We start from the raw sequence: 16,683 nt of genomic DNA on the forward strand, positions 1-16,683 counted from the left end.
GGAACAATCATGCCACAAGAATGTTGCATGTGGCGATATGTAGGTAAAGATTTTCATGGAAAATGTAATAGCTTTTCGCTATTTATGAGACATTTTGATGATATTTCATTGTAATAATTTATAGCAATGGATAAGGGATGGAATCCCTTATAAGCCATTGAGTGAGGGGTGAAAACCCTCATGAGCGTTTAATAATAATATTAAACGTTTGCTAGTTTTCACCGTACGGGGTTTCCAACGTATATCAGTGTTCAATGGTGTGATTTCCTTTTGTGTCAGTTGGATGATGTTGAATCCTTGATGATGATGTTTCTCTATTTGATGTGATAATCATAATGTCCTAGTACGTGATTATTTAATATGGTTAAGGAAAATCATAAAATGGATGAAAGGTTGATGAGATAGTTTATGTTATTAGAGTGGTGGTTAATGGTTATGCAACTTATTGTCTTCTATTGCAATTTACCTCATGTACTAATAAACATTATAGTTAATGGTTATTGAGGAATGTAAAGTTGTGAATTGGATAATTACTTGTGGATAATTTGTATAAAAAAAATTCTAACTCCCTACTTTTACATGTGAGGCTACCGGGTACGTTACACTTTTCGTGTACAATGTGTCAACTCTTCCATCATATACAAAGTAGCATAATAGTCGGCATTACTATCATGTTTAAAGGGTACAATGTGTCATAATTTCTAAGTTACGTACCGAGTGTTATAACGGTCAACATTATTATCATGTCAAATTTATGGTCCAATACGTGCACTTGATTAACTAAATGCCCCAATACCACTATGAAGGTTTTCTTGTTATCGTTGTTTTATGTAAACTTAGGTTGATTTAGTTTTAGAGCATTGATCTTGCATTATTATTTAATTTTTTTTATTTTAATGAACTAATGAATTAATTGAATTATTTTAGAGTTATTATGAGGTATAATTTTATCTATGTTTAATGTGGAGTTTGCATGTATCTCTTAAAATAAAATTATTATAATATTTTCTAGATAGTAAAGTAATGTTGGCTATAATAAAAAAAATTATGCTATATATGTTTAGTTAGTTCTTCCTATGAAGTAATATAATTTTATAAGTAAAATGTTTAAACTTTATACTTTCCAAAAATATTTCAATAAGGGATTTAAATAAACTATTTAAATAGGAGTTGTCTTTAGTGCGACTTTTTGGACTTTTCAAGGAAAATTTTGAGGTGAAATCTTGATTTGTATTATTTAAATTGGTTTTCTGACTATATATATGTATTCAACACCTTCAAAAACCCCTAGGGGACTTCTATTGTGCAGGGGTTAACCATCAAGCTTGTGATTTCAATAAATTAGTGCCGATTTTAGAGAAATTAGACACGAAAAACCCACTGGAAAAGCTTCCAAAAAGTCTCACTAAAGACAACTCCATTTAAATATCTTTGTTAACTAATTTATGTTGATATAAACCTTCATATATATATATATATATATATATATATTGAAAAATATTTGTGTTGTATATAATAAAATATTCAATGTAGGTTATTAATGAAATATTTTAATAAATTTACCATTTAAATGTGTGGTGATAAAATCTCTAGATGCACGTGTTATGTAAAAAATATTAATATCAACTATGTATATATTATATATTGTTCTAAAAGAGCTATATATATATATATATATATACTATATAAATCTATTGAAAAAAAAGAGGATTACAAAAATTGAAGTGGTATTAGTATTTTATACTTTGATTCCTTTTCACTATAAGTTTTTTTTGTTAAATGTAATTTTGCATTTATAAGTTTAAGTTATGTACTCTGTGTATGGTTAATTATGAAAAATTTCACTTTGTATTTTGCAGTCTAAAAGAAATTCACATATGAAAAAATTTGATCCCTCTCAAATAATATTAAATCCCTACTTAAAATATATCTATAGTAAATATAAAAATTGGATTTTTCTTAAAGTAGAAAAATAAATTAAATAATTAATTATTTGAAAAAAAATATGCTATACACGAAAATGCATTAATAAAAATCATTAACCATAAATAATTTGGTAATAAAAAGAATTTGTAGTAAATTATGTAAAAAAGTTTTTAATTTTAGGCCTAATTTATTGTTTATTTCTCTAATAAAAATTGAGAGTTTTTCTTATTGTAAAGGAAGTTTTTAATTTTGTGTCTAATTTGTTGTTTATTTATGGAAATGACAATTGTATTAAAATTTTAAACCAATTTAAATAAAATAATTGATAAGAACTAAAATGTTGACGATTACAAAAAAATATTTAATTAAGTTTAAAACTATAAAAAATTCTCAAAATTACATGTGGGTTATATATATATATATATATATATATATATATATATATATATTATTTATAAATATTTTTTAATTAATTAAATTAAAAATATTACTAAATATTTAATTTACAAATTTTAATATTATAAACTTAAAAAAAATTACTATTTAATAATATGAAATATATTCTTTAGAAATAAATTTCAGACCATAAATAAAACAATTCAATATTTAAAATTAAAATAAATTTAAGAGAATATAAATTTTATTTAAATTAAGAAATTTAAACTAAATCCGTCGTTTTACACTCCATTATTAAATAAAATAATAATAAAATTTTAAAATAAAATATAAAATAATATTTAAATTAAAATATTTAAAAATGTTAATAACAAATTTATAATAAATAAAAATTTAAAATATTTATAATTTTGTTTATAACTATCTATTTTCTATAAGTCACTATTCAATATAGTGTGAATGTTATAACTTATATAAATAAGACGGGATAATAACTTATATAAAATATTTTAATAGGTTATATTAATTAACAGATTTGTAGATCAATTTTATAACTTCATAAATAAGATGAGTAAATAAATTATGTAAAATATTTTAATATGCTATATTAAATAATATAATTGTATATAAATTTTACAACTTTATATCATAAGGAAAATAAAGTAATTGGATGTTAAAATAAAAAAGTGTATTTATACTTTTAGGATGTAGGGAGGTTAAAAATATTATTAAAGAAATATTATTTTAAATGAGTAAGTTATAAAAGATAGAAAAATATCTATTTATTTTAATAATATATATAAAAAGATTTAAATGTGAATTCTAAGTAAATATCAACTATATAATGATGATGATGATTAATGTAGAATTTGATTGAATTATTAGCAAGGAATAGATTACTTGATTTTATTTACAATTTTCATTATATGCTCAAGATCCATTAAGAGATATGTTCCCAGATCATAATAATTTTTCTTAGTTAAAATGTTAGTAAGTTTGGTTGTGTGGTAAATATTATAAAATTTGGATTTTAATATGGATAATAAATGTTGAACGAACGGGAGCGCGCGCGGAGCTGGAGCGCGGGACTGGAGAATCGCAGCAGCAGCAGCTTCGCCTCGGCCTGGGCCGCGAGGCCTGTTTTGGGGCCTGGCCTCCGCCATGGCCCATTCTGATCCATCTTCTGGGGATGCAGAGAAAGCTTTCTCTGATTTGGTAAAATCTCTGCCCCCCGCCCGTCCGAAACCAACAACATCAAAATTTGTCAAGAAACTTGATATTCTCCAAGAAGTTCAGCTACCTCCTTCTCTTCCACGAATGGCTGCTTTATCTCTAGCAGAAAAAGGGCTCATAGGGCAGTTCACAGGCTTATGGCCTTCACCAAAGACAGTCCAGAGATGGGTGGAAAGGAACTGGTCTGATAAAACTCAAGGAAAGATTTCGATTCGATTCTGCGGCAAAGGCTATTATACCTTCCATTTTGAGACCAAAGCAGATAAGGATCTGATATTCAGGAACGGGCCCTATTTTATGGACTCTCGAGGGTTATATCTGAACAAATGGACTCCTGACTTCGACCCTGAACTCGATATCCCGAATGCGGTTCCGGTTTGGGTCCGTCTTCCCCATCTCCCCCTGCATTGCTGGGGAGATGACTCGGTAAAAGCAATAGGGAATGCAGTAGGAAAGTACATCGACAGAAGGGAGCCTAAAGATAACATGCAGGCTTGTGCAAGGATTTGCGTAGAAGTGGACCTTGGAAAAGGCCTACCAGAAGCCATCAAGCTGAAGGTGGATGACTGGAGCTACATACAGCAGCTGGACTACGAGCAAATTCCCTTTAAATGTAAGGTATGTCACGAATACGGCCACTTTGCCAATAGATGCTCTAAAATTACTAATCTTGATTCTGAGGACCAAGGAGAACAGTGGGAAACTGTGAAAAAAAAGAAAGCAGCACCTCAGTCAAAACAAGATCCACCTTCTGAACAACCGGGATCCTCCTCCCCCCGGCCCTCCTCTCCCTCTTTTAACCCTCCTGGACCTTCCCTTGACTCTTCCTTCCCCTCCTCCTCCAACCCCTTCCTTATTTTATCCTCTGATGATCCTCAGTCTGATCAGCCATCTCCGGATCTGATTGAACCCCCCTTGATTTCTTCGACCCCCTCTCAACCCCTCATTGATCCTCCCCCCCCAGAACCACCAGAAGCTCTTCAAAAGACATTGGCGCCTCCAGTGATATCCATAAGAAACCGGGACCAGGAAGAAAGTCAGCCAAGCAGCATCGGGAAGAAAGCACGCAAAAGGACATAGCCCTAGGGATCCAAACCCCTATGGAATCCTTCATTACAGGTTCACAAGAAAAAGAAACAGCAGGTAAAGATCATGAGAGGCGAGCACCTCCTCGCTCGAACGCCTCATGATGAAGCTTTTATCTTGGAACAGCAGGGGTATGGGGCACCCCTCTAAATCAGCTGCCCTACGAGATCTTCTTCAAACAGAAAGACCTGAAATTGTTCTGATACAGGAAACCAAGCAAAGTCAGAGCGAAATGCAAATAGTTATAGATGCCCAAAAAAATTTCTCAGGGGCCAGTAGCAACTCCAGAGGAGCCTCTGGAGGAATCACAACTATGTGGAATAAGCAGTACTGGGACTGCAAATCCTCTGTCCTCAATCAAAACTGGGTTAGGACCAATCTTATCAACAAGGAAGAGAGTTGTGACTTCATCATTTATAATGTCTATATCCCCAACCATTACCGGGACAAGGAACAATGTTGGAAAGAACTGAAGGAAGAAATAGACAACGAACAGAACTCAAATGTTATTCTCGCTGGAGACTTCAATTTAATCCTTCATGCGAATGAGAAAAGGGGGGGCACCTTCACCTCCGATCCCTTCAGAAGACAGATGGAAGTGATAATGGCTGAACATGAACTGCTGGATATCATCCCAAAAAATAGGAAATATACTTGGAACAACAGAAGGTTGGGGCCAGGCAACATTATGGAAAGGTTGGACAGAATTTTGGTCAATGTCTCCCTCCTCTCCTCCTTCGCTGCCGGCCACACCAAAATTCTCAGTGTTACAGCCTCTGATCACTTCCCCATTCTCTTAACGCTGGACTCCCAAGCTCATTTGGGACCAATTCCGTTCAGGTATAATCCTCTGTGGAGAGACAACGCTGAGGCCGAGGCTATCATAGAAGCAACTTGGAAGCATCATGTTGAAGGCTCTCCAAATCACATATGGGAAACAAAACTTCAAAACATAAGGAAAGCACTCAAGGATTGGGCAAAAGTCAGCTATCAAGAGCCAGAAAAAATAAGGAAAAAAATACAGCAGGACTTGGAAGAGATTCATAAACAAATAGAGGACCATGGATTAACTCATCAGCTGAAAAGTAAAGAATGGGATGTTCAGGGACAGCTAATTCAAATCAAGAGAGCGGAAGAGATTAAGTGGAGAATCAAATCAAGAGAATTATGGTTAAAGGAAGGTGATAAAAATACGGCATACTTTCATAAGAAGGCCACTGCAAAAAAAACAAGGAACAATGTAAACACTATAATTGACAGCCATGGCAGCCAGCATAATGACCAAGAATCCATCAAACGAGCTGCCTTCCTCCATTATAAATGTCTCCTCACGGAAAACCAAGGAGACGCTGACTATTCGGCGCTCCTTAAGCATCTACCGGAAAAAATCTCTCTTGAGGAGAATGACAGCTTAAACAGTGAAATAACAGAGGAGGAAATCAGAAAAGCCATTTGGACTTTACAACCAGACAAGTCTCCAGGTCCAGATGGGTTCCCAATAAATTTTTATAGGGACCATTGGCATTTGATAAAAAAAGACCTTGTTAAAATGATGAATGGAATCCAAAGGAAAAAGAAAATGGGGGGCTTCACAAATTCAACTTTCCTCGCCCTCATTCCTAAAGAAAATCGCCCCACTTCTTTTTCCAGATTTCGACCTATTTCATTGTGTAACACTTCCTACAAGATCTTTGCAAAAATTATAGCAGCTAGGCTCCAGCCCCTTCTCCCTTCCCTCATATCTGAAAATCAAGGAGGCTTCATGTCCAACAGGCAAATTCATGATACCATCACCTTGGTCCAAGAAGCTATTCACTCCAGCACTTCAAGGCAGGAGAAAGGCTTCGTTCTTAAGCTTGACTTAGCCAATGCATTTGATCGAGTAAGACACTCCTTCTTGTTTGCTGTCTTGAGGAAAATGGGATTTAATTCTGCCTTCATCAGCACCATTGCTGCTTGTATCTCTGGCCCCTGGATTTCTCCTCTCATAAATGGCCGCCCTTGCGAAGCATTTCAATCCTCAAGAGGGTTAAGGCAAGGTTGCCCTCTTTCCCCTTATCTTTTCATCTTGATGGCTGAATCTTTTAGCAGCACCCTTGAACACAACAGAAGAGTTGGCCTCATCTCTGGTATCAAGTTCGGAAACGGAGTGAAGAATATCAACCACTCACAATTTGCTGACGACACTCTGCTCATTGGAGGGGCATCTACTACTATAGCAAGGCACTTCAAAATCCTCCTCGATCAATTCATGGCGTGCTCAGGGGGAGAAGTCAACTTTCAAAAAAGTTGTATTTATGGATGGAATATCTCCAATCAAACAGCTCACAGCATAGCCAACATTTTTGGTGTTGCCTACAAAGCAACCTGGGACCACTTCACCTACCTTGGGATGCCGGTCACCATGGGCTCTCTAAAAGCCACTACCTGGAATGAAATAATAGACAAAGTCAAAAGGAAGGTCCAGCAATGGGGAACTCAATGGCTCAACCCAGCAGGCAGATTAATCTTGCTCAAATCAGGTATTTCCTCCTTACCTCTATACCGATTCACTCTTTACCAAGCTCCTGCCTCTTTTCATTATAAGCTGGAAACTGCCCTCCGCAACTTTTTATGGCAAGGAGGAAAAAAAGAAAAAAATAGATTCAATTTGGTCAATTGGAAAAGCGTAATTCAATCTTCAGATAGAGGTGGGCTGGGAATTAGAGCCCCCAAAATTCTAAACCTCGCTTTTGGGATCAAAATGGCTTGGAGATTAATCAATGAACCAAAAGCTTGGTGGAAACAGGTCATTGAATGCAAATATCTCTCTGACAATAGGCAAAGACTCCTTGATATTGATATTCCCAGTAGAGATTCTACTAAAATCTGGCACCTCTGTAAGAAAGCAATTCCCATTCTCAGACAAAATACCTCTAAGATTCCGGGGGGAGGGAGCAGTATAAATTATGCCACTGATAAGATAATGGGTTTCCAACCTCTAAACACAGTCGAAGAAACCATTCCCTTCATTCTCTATCTTAATAGCAAGGGCATTCAGAGGCTGGATCAAATTTCAAATTGGGATGTTGACACAGGAGCCTGGACTAGCTGGGAATTTCCAGCTATTCCCCCAAACTTAGAAATAAGCTACCAAGTCCTCCATAAAAACCTTCAAAACAGAGCTCCCATTAAAAAAGGAGAAGCAGATGGATTTAGATGGGACCCCACGGGCTCAAGCTACACCATCATGTCTGGCTACCAATTCATTTGCAACAGCACTTACCAGATTCCTATATGGAATCAATGGAGAACAATATGGAAATCTGAGGCAATCCCCAAGGTCAAATTCTTCATATGGCTGCTGTTAAAAGGCAAAATCCTCACTTCTGAAAATCTAAGAAAGAGAGGGATACATGGACCTTCAATTTGCCCCAATTGCTGCTCAGCAGAGGAAACCATCCACCATCTATTCCTTGATTGTACCTTCGCGAAGAAATGCTGGATCAACTTGTCCAACTTGGGCAATATAACTTGGCAATCTCATCAGAACATTGCAGAGGCAATTCAAGATTGGAGAAGGAACTGCCCTTGGAAAGATAAAAGGAGCAAGATTGTCAAAAGAACTTGGGATATCATACCTCACAACCTACTATGGAAAATCTGGCTCACAAGAAACAAAAAAATCTTCCAAAACAAAGAGAGTAATGTATGGAAGACATGCAACAAAGCTCACCTCTTGGCGCAGGAGACAATTGCAGCAAAACACTCAGGGACAACCAAAGCAGCAGATTATTCAGTTGAGGAGAGGTCAATGATTAGGCATATTCTTGACAGTCCAAGACATCAACAGAGTATACAGAGAACTGACAGACAGCATCAAAATCAGACCAGGGAATGGGAAATCAGACTTCCAACCCAGGACTACAAGAGGTGGATTCAGAGTAGCAATTGCCCAATTTTATACTTTGATGGCGCCTCAAAGGCCAACCCAGGACCAGCAGGCGCAGGAGGTGTCATCATAGATGAATTAGGAGAAGAAATTTGCAATTATGAATGGAGTCTTGGAAAAAAAACAAATAATAATGCAGAGGCCCTAGCTCTCTATCAAGGGTTGTTGCAATTAAAAAGCATGGGGATCAGAAAAGCTCTTGTATTTGGAGATTCCTCCATAATCATTGGCTTCATGAACCACAATCGGAGATCACCAAACAGCAACCTTCAGCAACATATCCAACGCATCAATCTCCTTCTCAAACACTTTGAAAAAATCAGATTCTACCATATCCTTCGCACGTTCAATGGGGAAGCTGACAAACATGCGAATAACGCAGTTGGAAATCCGGAGGGTGCGTTGAGGCACAATAACAGAGATACCTTCCAGCCTCTGCCATGACACAGGCCAATCCTGACATTGCCCAGGCTCACAGATCCAGCAAGCGTGTGACGGGCATGGCTTCAACAGCTTCAGGACACTTGACAGAGAGCATGAAATGCATAAGTAGTCACATTCAAGCATCGATTCAAAGAACAACTTACATCCCAAGAAAAACCAATCAACTCAGCGAAGGACGGAAGATCGAATACACTGCACCAGCAAATCGCCATCGAGATTTAGGAAAAGATCTAATCAATTCAGAGGATCCGTCTCCTGTAATACACTCAGGCTATTGTTGGTTTCGCTCCATAAATACGGGCAGAGGAAAGCAAAGAATTACCATTCATTGCTTTGCGCAAGAGCAGCGACTCTGGTTTGATGAAGGCGCTCTCGTCCAGAGTCGAAGCCGAAATCAGTCTCTGGTATTGCTACTCCCTGCTTTGTTTATCTCTTCACTAATCCTTGTCTTGGTGTTTTTCAGGAATAGTCTCTGTGGGGAGGCTAGTATTACTGTTCCATCCCTTCTTCACTCTCTGTTTTCATTACTTCTCCTCTGCTGGCCGCCTTCCATCTTCCAAACTTGCCCCTACAGCACGCCCCCCTCGGGCCCATTCTCCCTTATCTTCAGTATTCTCCCTTCAAACTTGCGCGCCATCATCCGGCCTCTTTTATATTTCTCTTTTGTTGCTCAGAAAGTGATCTCTGCTAACACGCCCCCCTCTGGTCCATTCTCCCTTATCCTCAATATTCACCCTCCAAGCTTGCGCGCCATCATCCGGCACTACTTATACTTCTCTTTTGTCGCTCAGAAAGTAAGATCTTCTGTCTTTCTTGACCGGGTCTTCCAAATCAGTCTGCAAGACTTTTCTAAAATCTTCAAAATCCTCACTGCCTACTGGACCTTTTCCCCTTTTTGCTTCATCCTCTCCATGGCACGCAATGAGGACTGTCTGCACTGTGCAGACCTTCAATTTGAGCTGGAAGAAATAAGGACCCAACAATCACTGATAGAGGAAAAACAAGGGCTGCTTGCTGCAAGGCTAGAAGAGCATGACAGGCGTCTCGATGAGCACAGTAGAAGACTTTTTGAACAAGATCGCATCAACACGGAGAAATACAAAGCAGAAATTCAGCTCTTCATGCACAGGGTCTCCTCTCTCCGAGACCAATTCGAGCAGCTCTCCAATCGCTGTGGCCATGTTGAGGAATCGCTCGCCACTCTGAAATCCTGGATGGACAAGCACCCCAATGCCACTAGCTCCTCCAGCGCAAACCAGGGAGTCAAAGATGAGAATCCAGAAGAATCAACAGCGAGACACATTCAACACATAATGATCGATTGAATGAAAGTCAAATGCATCTTTTTGTTATCCTCTTTCATCAGAATATATACTAGTACCATCTCTAGCAGTAGTAAGGAAAAAAGTAGACTAAGGACCAAGGGGGCAGCCTCATTTTGTGAACCCCTGGTCTCCTCTCAATCTGCGAACTTTATGTACAAAGAGGGATTTAGACCCTCGTTTTTTTTTCAGAAGATAATACATAGCAACCGACTTTTTCAAAAAAAAAAAAAATAATATGGATAATAAATGTTAAAGATTCTGAAAGAAAATGCTTTTAATATTAAACCACGTTAGTGTACAAAGGTGATAGACATTCATCTCATGATATTTTGGGTACTAAGTCACACCTAATTTCACTATAGATCTCATCATAATCTATTTGTACTTTGCAAATGTTTATTTTCTTCTTTATATTGGTAAAACTAAAGAGGTAAATGTTTTTTTCTTTTTTTTCTAGAACTCTTTGTCACTATATTTTTTTTTTAATGTATGATCTCTCTTGTGTATGAGTTAATCAAGTATTTAGTTGTGAGTTATTTATAGAAGCTATTAGTCTTGAATATTTCTGAAATCAATTAGTCCCGGATATCTTTAAAAAATCTTAGAGCTAAAGAACTCTAGAAAAAAATAAAATAAATAAATAAATAAAAATAAAAAATCTTGTAAATTTATTTAATACTGAGAAGAGCATGCAATATCCCATAAACTTAGAATTGGTTTCATTTCTTTCCTTTATTATGATTTTTTAACATGATATGAGTTTTGAATGATATAAGAGCATATCATCAAGGAAAATAAAATCTAAGTATTTGATTATATATAAATAACAATTTTTAAGTTTAGTTATATATTTCAAAATTTCTCTTATATTACAATTACCAAATACATAGCTACCATGTAACTATATTTAAGCCATGACATGTGGTTGGCTATGCCAAAATTTAAGTTAAAAAATCATAGTTGGTTACAAAAAATGGGCTAAAAGTGTGTAACATACAAACTTTAAATTGAGATTCAAAAAACATAAGCATACAATTATAATGAACGTCCATTGTCATTATTCTCAGAAGAAGTTGAATGGGTGAGAACCTATGTGCTTGGTCCTTTTGATGTCTATTTCCTACATTGATGATGCATGAGATTAAAAAAACATAAGCATACAATTATAATGAGCATCCATTCTCATTATTCCTCGGAAGAAGTTGAATTGTTGAGATCCTATGTGCTTGCTCCTAGTGATGTCTATTTCTTGCATCAAAGATGTGTCCTTGTATGCAACAATGAAGTATCAAGGATGACTAGATGGGTGCACAAATGATTTTGGACCCGGTAGATATTGTTGAGATGGATAATTGTCTCATTGTATTCTTCTTGCTTCTCCTAGATGACTCAATGCAATATTGTTTTTATCTACCAATATAGAGTGACAAAGTGGAGGTATTGATTCCTGGAACCCCTAGTGTGACCAGGGTCCAAAACCCCATCAATAACATTAGCCCAAATATCAGAGTCAAACTCAAAATTCGTATCTTCAACTCCCCATGCTTTGAGCAATTAGATTTCAAGTTGAATTTTTGGGGGAGTGGGCATGCCTATATGGTAGCAGTAAGCAAGACACGGGGCTTGAAACTAGGCCTATTAGAGGGTCCTTAGCCACGCGGGCAGCATCTCAGCCACATTTGTTGTTGAGGCATTCTAGTAAAGAAACTATGAACCCAATGAAAAAAATCTCATGAGAGAGGAGAAGGTTGAGGGATTGGAGGCCAATGGCAGACCAAGGTGAAGAAGAGTGGATAGGTTCATGGGCACGGGTGGTAAGTATGAAAAATGGCAAAGGATCCACAAACGAGTAATGGAAGTAGGATAGACTGTCCTAGTATCTTCCGTAGGATGGAGAAAAGTCAAGATATCTCTCCACATTATCCCAATCCTAGGAAACCAGAATCACAATACTCCAACTACAACACCACCAGAAAGAATTGAATGTCATAAGTAATATTAGAAAACTTATAGAGGCGAGTTCTTGAAGACTGCAGAAGAACCCTAGTAATGACCATCCCTCCATCAATGGCACGAACCTATTGCATGCACCCCCATGGATTGCTGAAGATTACGAAGAGTTCAACCAAAAATAGGGGTTCATTTATGGAAGCCTAGACCATAAGGGACTGAACCTTTCTCAATTTTAAAGCCACAAGTGCAGACTTTGGAGAAAGAAGACCCCACAACCAAACAATTAATACAACCAATACATCAAATAATTATAACTTACCTCTAGCAACTCTAAAGAGATGTAGTGATATAGAATATTTATAAATTAATATCCTACATCATCATTACTCATGGGCATTTGAGAGTGCATAATTATCTACTAGTGTCCACATCTTCACTTTAATTCCACATCTAATTAAAAGATTGGAAATCCTCTCTTGTACCTCTTTAACACTTTCCAACACCCCATCAAAATTACTAACATAACTTTTTAGCTTAAATAGTTATTTTATATTTATTATTTAAAATTTTCAAACTCGTGATTTTAAATTCTTCGTTATTTATTATTCATTTTATTAAGAATGAAATATCTATGCTTTCGGCTCTTTCACATAACTTCTCTATAGGGACAATATAGACCCTTTATTGGATAGCTTCATTCCGTGGAATAAATTAAATGGGATTATGTTTTCCAGGCAACAATGATCTAAAAGCTAGACCTGGGGGGTGGAGTTTGGGTACTCATGGTCAGTCACTACACATGTGTACATAATAACGTCTCCTAACACATTCTAGAATGAAGACCTATATATTTGGTTACACAAGTGTACTCCATATATATATATGAATGAAGGAATGACAAGATTCCACATACAGTATTATATATATATATATATATATATATATGCGCGCGCGTACAAGTGTGTGGTGACCCGGTTAGATGTACCAGCCAACCAAATCATTTATTCCATTTCCTGTTTCGATTAAAATGTACGATGGAAATTTACAAAAATGTGGTTTGTGAAATCCCTTTGGAAGCCTTGTTTTCATGGCTAGATAATAAATCAAAGAGGAACAATAATTCAACAGGTGTAGGCTATTGGATGCTCATAACAATTAGGTCAGTACACTTAACTTCAAAAGTTGATATGACGAATAATTAGGTCATCGTATAGATAATGACAAAAGTGGAACATCACATCACGCTCTTTCCATTTTCCTTTAATTTAATTTTATATAGATTAAGCTAAACATAACCAGATTCTGTTAATGCACAGATGAGCGTGCAGTGACCTGGTTATATGTGTCAGCGCACAGTTTCATATTTACGCCGTAAGGCGTTCCCTCTGAAATCAACTCACCCAGTTCTCTCTGAAATCAACTCACCCAATTGCCACCGTGTATTTGTTTGAACCATTCGATCAAATGTTAGACGATTGAAAAGTTCCAGACCGTTAGATGTAGTTTAGGTTAGTTTCTTATATTCTTTCCGCACAATTTTTCTTGCTGCTTCAAATCTCGCTGAGCAGGCCGCGTCTCTGGGCATCCCACTCCACGAGCTTGGAGCTTGATGAGCTTTTATCCCCAGTGAGGGTTTTGCAGGCAGAGTTTTTATCCGTCACTATCGAACAATTTCGACTTTGCTTCTTCTATTACAGGCAAGCGAGGCTCATAGTCGGCCTACGAGTAAATGGTCGATCTTCCATCCCTCCGAACGGTTTAGAGTTTGCATCATCGATTACAGGAAGAACGAGGCCATGTAAACCCTTGCCGCAACAGTATTTTTTTTGTCTCGTTGTAATTCAAGAAATTCAGCATGGGGAAAATGAGTAAACAGTCGGTCTTCCATCCCTCTGAACGGTTTGGATTTCGCGTCTTCGATTGCAGGCAGCATGGGGCTAGGTAAACACTTACCAGTAAGTAAACCCTTGCTACAACCGTAGTTTTTTTGTCTCGCTGTAATTCAAGAAGAGGAGGAGACTCTTCTTGGTTGCAATGGATCATATTTCCTTTCAAGCGAGAACAGATTGGCAATCTGCATTCGTTTGTCCTTTGCCGAGACTCGAGAAACAATAGAATTGCATTCTATTCAATTTAGAGTGCATTATGATGTTTGAAATTACTGCTCTGCGTCCTGTTTTGGTTTCTAGGGTGATTAAGGAACCAGGAACCAGGATGCACCTGGATTGAAGGGAAGAATAGGATACATATATTTCTAGCAGGAGCATAGCTGTTTTCGGGCAAAAAAAGGGCTTTTGCTTTCGGAGGACGTTTTTTCCATCGATATTACCTCAGCCCTCAGGTCTCTGGCTACCCACTGCCTACATCTCCAGATATTGTCTTTGAAGCTCCTAAAGGGGAAACTGAGAGAGTTGTCAGGGTTATCAACTTTGATTTATTTTTCTATTCATTTGAAGGGATTAATTTTGCAAATTTAATTAGTGCATATCACAGAATAACTCATGCTAACTGAATCGAGACATTTAAGGGCATTTAGAATCTCGAGATGGAACTGAATTTCAATGTTCAGAACTAGATATACTATTCCTACATACACTTCTTATTTCGATAGAAGTCAATATCTGAGCCATTACCCTTTCAAAGTGGTAAACGCCTAGAAGAGTTACGAGGTTTTTTATGTATGATTATGCTTTAGCACTCGGCAAGTATATGCGTGGGGAGCTCTTGATTACCAATTAATTTTGGCAATTCATTCTGCTATTGCTATCAGTTTCAATCATAGAGAATCTCTTACTAAAAACCTTAATGCTAGCTACCATGGCCGATGTCAACCAAACACTCTTGATATCCATCATCACCCATCCTTTGATATTGTTTTGCAGGTAGTCTAAAATTGGAAGAGATAAATAAGAAAACAATGAAATATTAATCACATCAAAATTGTGAAACAGTAAGAATATAATACATGCATCTTCCAAAGTCAATGTTGATCTCATTTTCTGTACTATGTGGGAGATCAATAGTGGGTGCTTAGTACAAACTTCAAAGGGGTTCTCTACAATTGGCCTCTGTAGTAATCTGCAAATTCAATGCTCACTGTTGTCCTTTTTATGCACATCAGTGACCATTATACTTTCAAGAATAACTAACAAAGAATATTATTGGCTTAAGATTTTAGCATAGTAGTCTTTGGGAGGGTTTAGCATAGTGGTCTTCCTCAAGGGATCAGTGGCGTTGTTGGTGATTTCCCTCATGGTAATCTCATATTATTTCCTTCGTAGTCTTGTTTCATGTGTGCTTTATGATGATAATAATTGTAGGTGGGTAAATGCTATGTTGGTGATTATGGATTAGCTTTCTAATACTTTCCATCTGGGTGTCAATTTTGATATTTTGATGTTGATGGACAAAGATATCTCAACATAAAAATCAAAGTAGAGTATAAATTCATGATATTTTTGTGGGATGGCCTCGGGGAGCATTTGTCTGACAATGAAGCTGTGAAAATTGTGCATAGGTATAGTTTCAATGGAAAAGCCAGGTTGTTAGATTGAGCTGCTCTTGACAAGAGAAAAACTGGGTGGTTAGATCGAGCTGCTCTTGACAATGCAGCCAAAATGCATGGTTTTATCAGCTATGATGATCATGGGAAATATGAAACATATACCCGGAGGCAGCCTGTTACTTCTTGTCAGTGTATATATATGCATGTGTACTACTAGTTTGGTTGTTGCTGAAGGTTTAAGTTTGGCGCTTGCATCTCTGATGTTGTTAGCCTCATTCCTATGTAGGTGCAATGAATTCATGCTACCTGGAATAGATCCCTCAATGGGAAGAAGAGGTTAGAACCTACTGCACAATGGCAGGCCATGCAAAACATAAGGCTAATGAAGGAAAATGCAACTTTTTTGGAGAGGCATGTATTCATGCTGGTACAGTAGGGCTTACAGATTTGATTGCTCCACCATTTGATTGTCCCAGCTCGGAAACACAAGTGGATTATAACAGCCCTCATGCCAATCCACTTTCAGAGACTGGAGGTATGGCATAAGTTTGGATTGCAAGCAAAATAAACAAAATACAGTGCACCATATGAAGAGAGGAGTGTGACCACTGCTGTATGCTCAGTAGAATCAATCATTCATGTAATGCATTAGCTACAGATGACCTGAGGTATGGCATAAGATTGTATTGCAAACAAAATGTGCAAAATACAAACCATTCATGTAATGTTTTAGCTACAGAAGACTAGAGGTATGGCATAAGATTGGATTGCAAACAAAATGTGCAAAATACAAACAGTGGGCGTTATGAAGCGAGGAGTGTGATTAGTGCCATTTCTTCAGCAGAATCAATTATTCATGTTGCTGTATGGTTAGTTACATAACG

General features: G+C 37.0%; 1 protein-coding gene across 1 annotated transcript; it reads left to right on the forward strand.

Annotated features, from left to right (window-relative positions):
* Nucleotides 1–4,774: 4,774 nt before the first annotated feature.
* Nucleotides 4,775–9,016, forward strand: LOC149164630 (uncharacterized). The gene is made up of 3 exons (XM_089429558.1): nt 4,775–6,122; nt 6,450–7,163; nt 7,326–9,016. Exons 1-3 carry the CDS (start codon nt 4,775–4,777, stop codon nt 9,014–9,016), a joined length of 3,753 nt encoding a protein of 1,250 aa, XP_089285684.1.
* The last annotated feature ends 7,667 nt before the right edge of the window (nt 9,017–16,683 follow it).

This window comes from Pinus tabuliformis, chromosome 5_1 (genome assembly GCF_031772625.1).
Source record: "Pinus tabuliformis cultivar Carrire ecotype Pingquan chromosome 5_1, CPIR1, whole genome shotgun sequence".
NCBI classification, from domain to species: domain Eukaryota; kingdom Viridiplantae; phylum Streptophyta; class Pinopsida; order Pinales; family Pinaceae; genus Pinus; species Pinus tabuliformis.

What these genes read in the sequence shown, in the direction of transcription:
- LOC149164630 (XM_089429558.1), top strand. Translation starts at nt 4,775, where the DNA reads ATGGGGCACCCCTCTAAATCAGCTGCCCTACGAGATCTTCTTCAAACA. An exon ending in ACAACCAGACAAGTCTCCAG is followed by an intron (nt 6,123 to 6,449) that starts GTCCAGATGGGT and finishes TGGTCCAAGAAG; the next exon opens with CTATTCACTCCAGCACTTCA. An exon ending in ATTAATCTTGCTCAAATCAG is followed by an intron (nt 7,164 to 7,325) that starts GTATTTCCTCCT and finishes TTCAATCTTCAG; the next exon opens with ATAGAGGTGGGCTGGGAATT.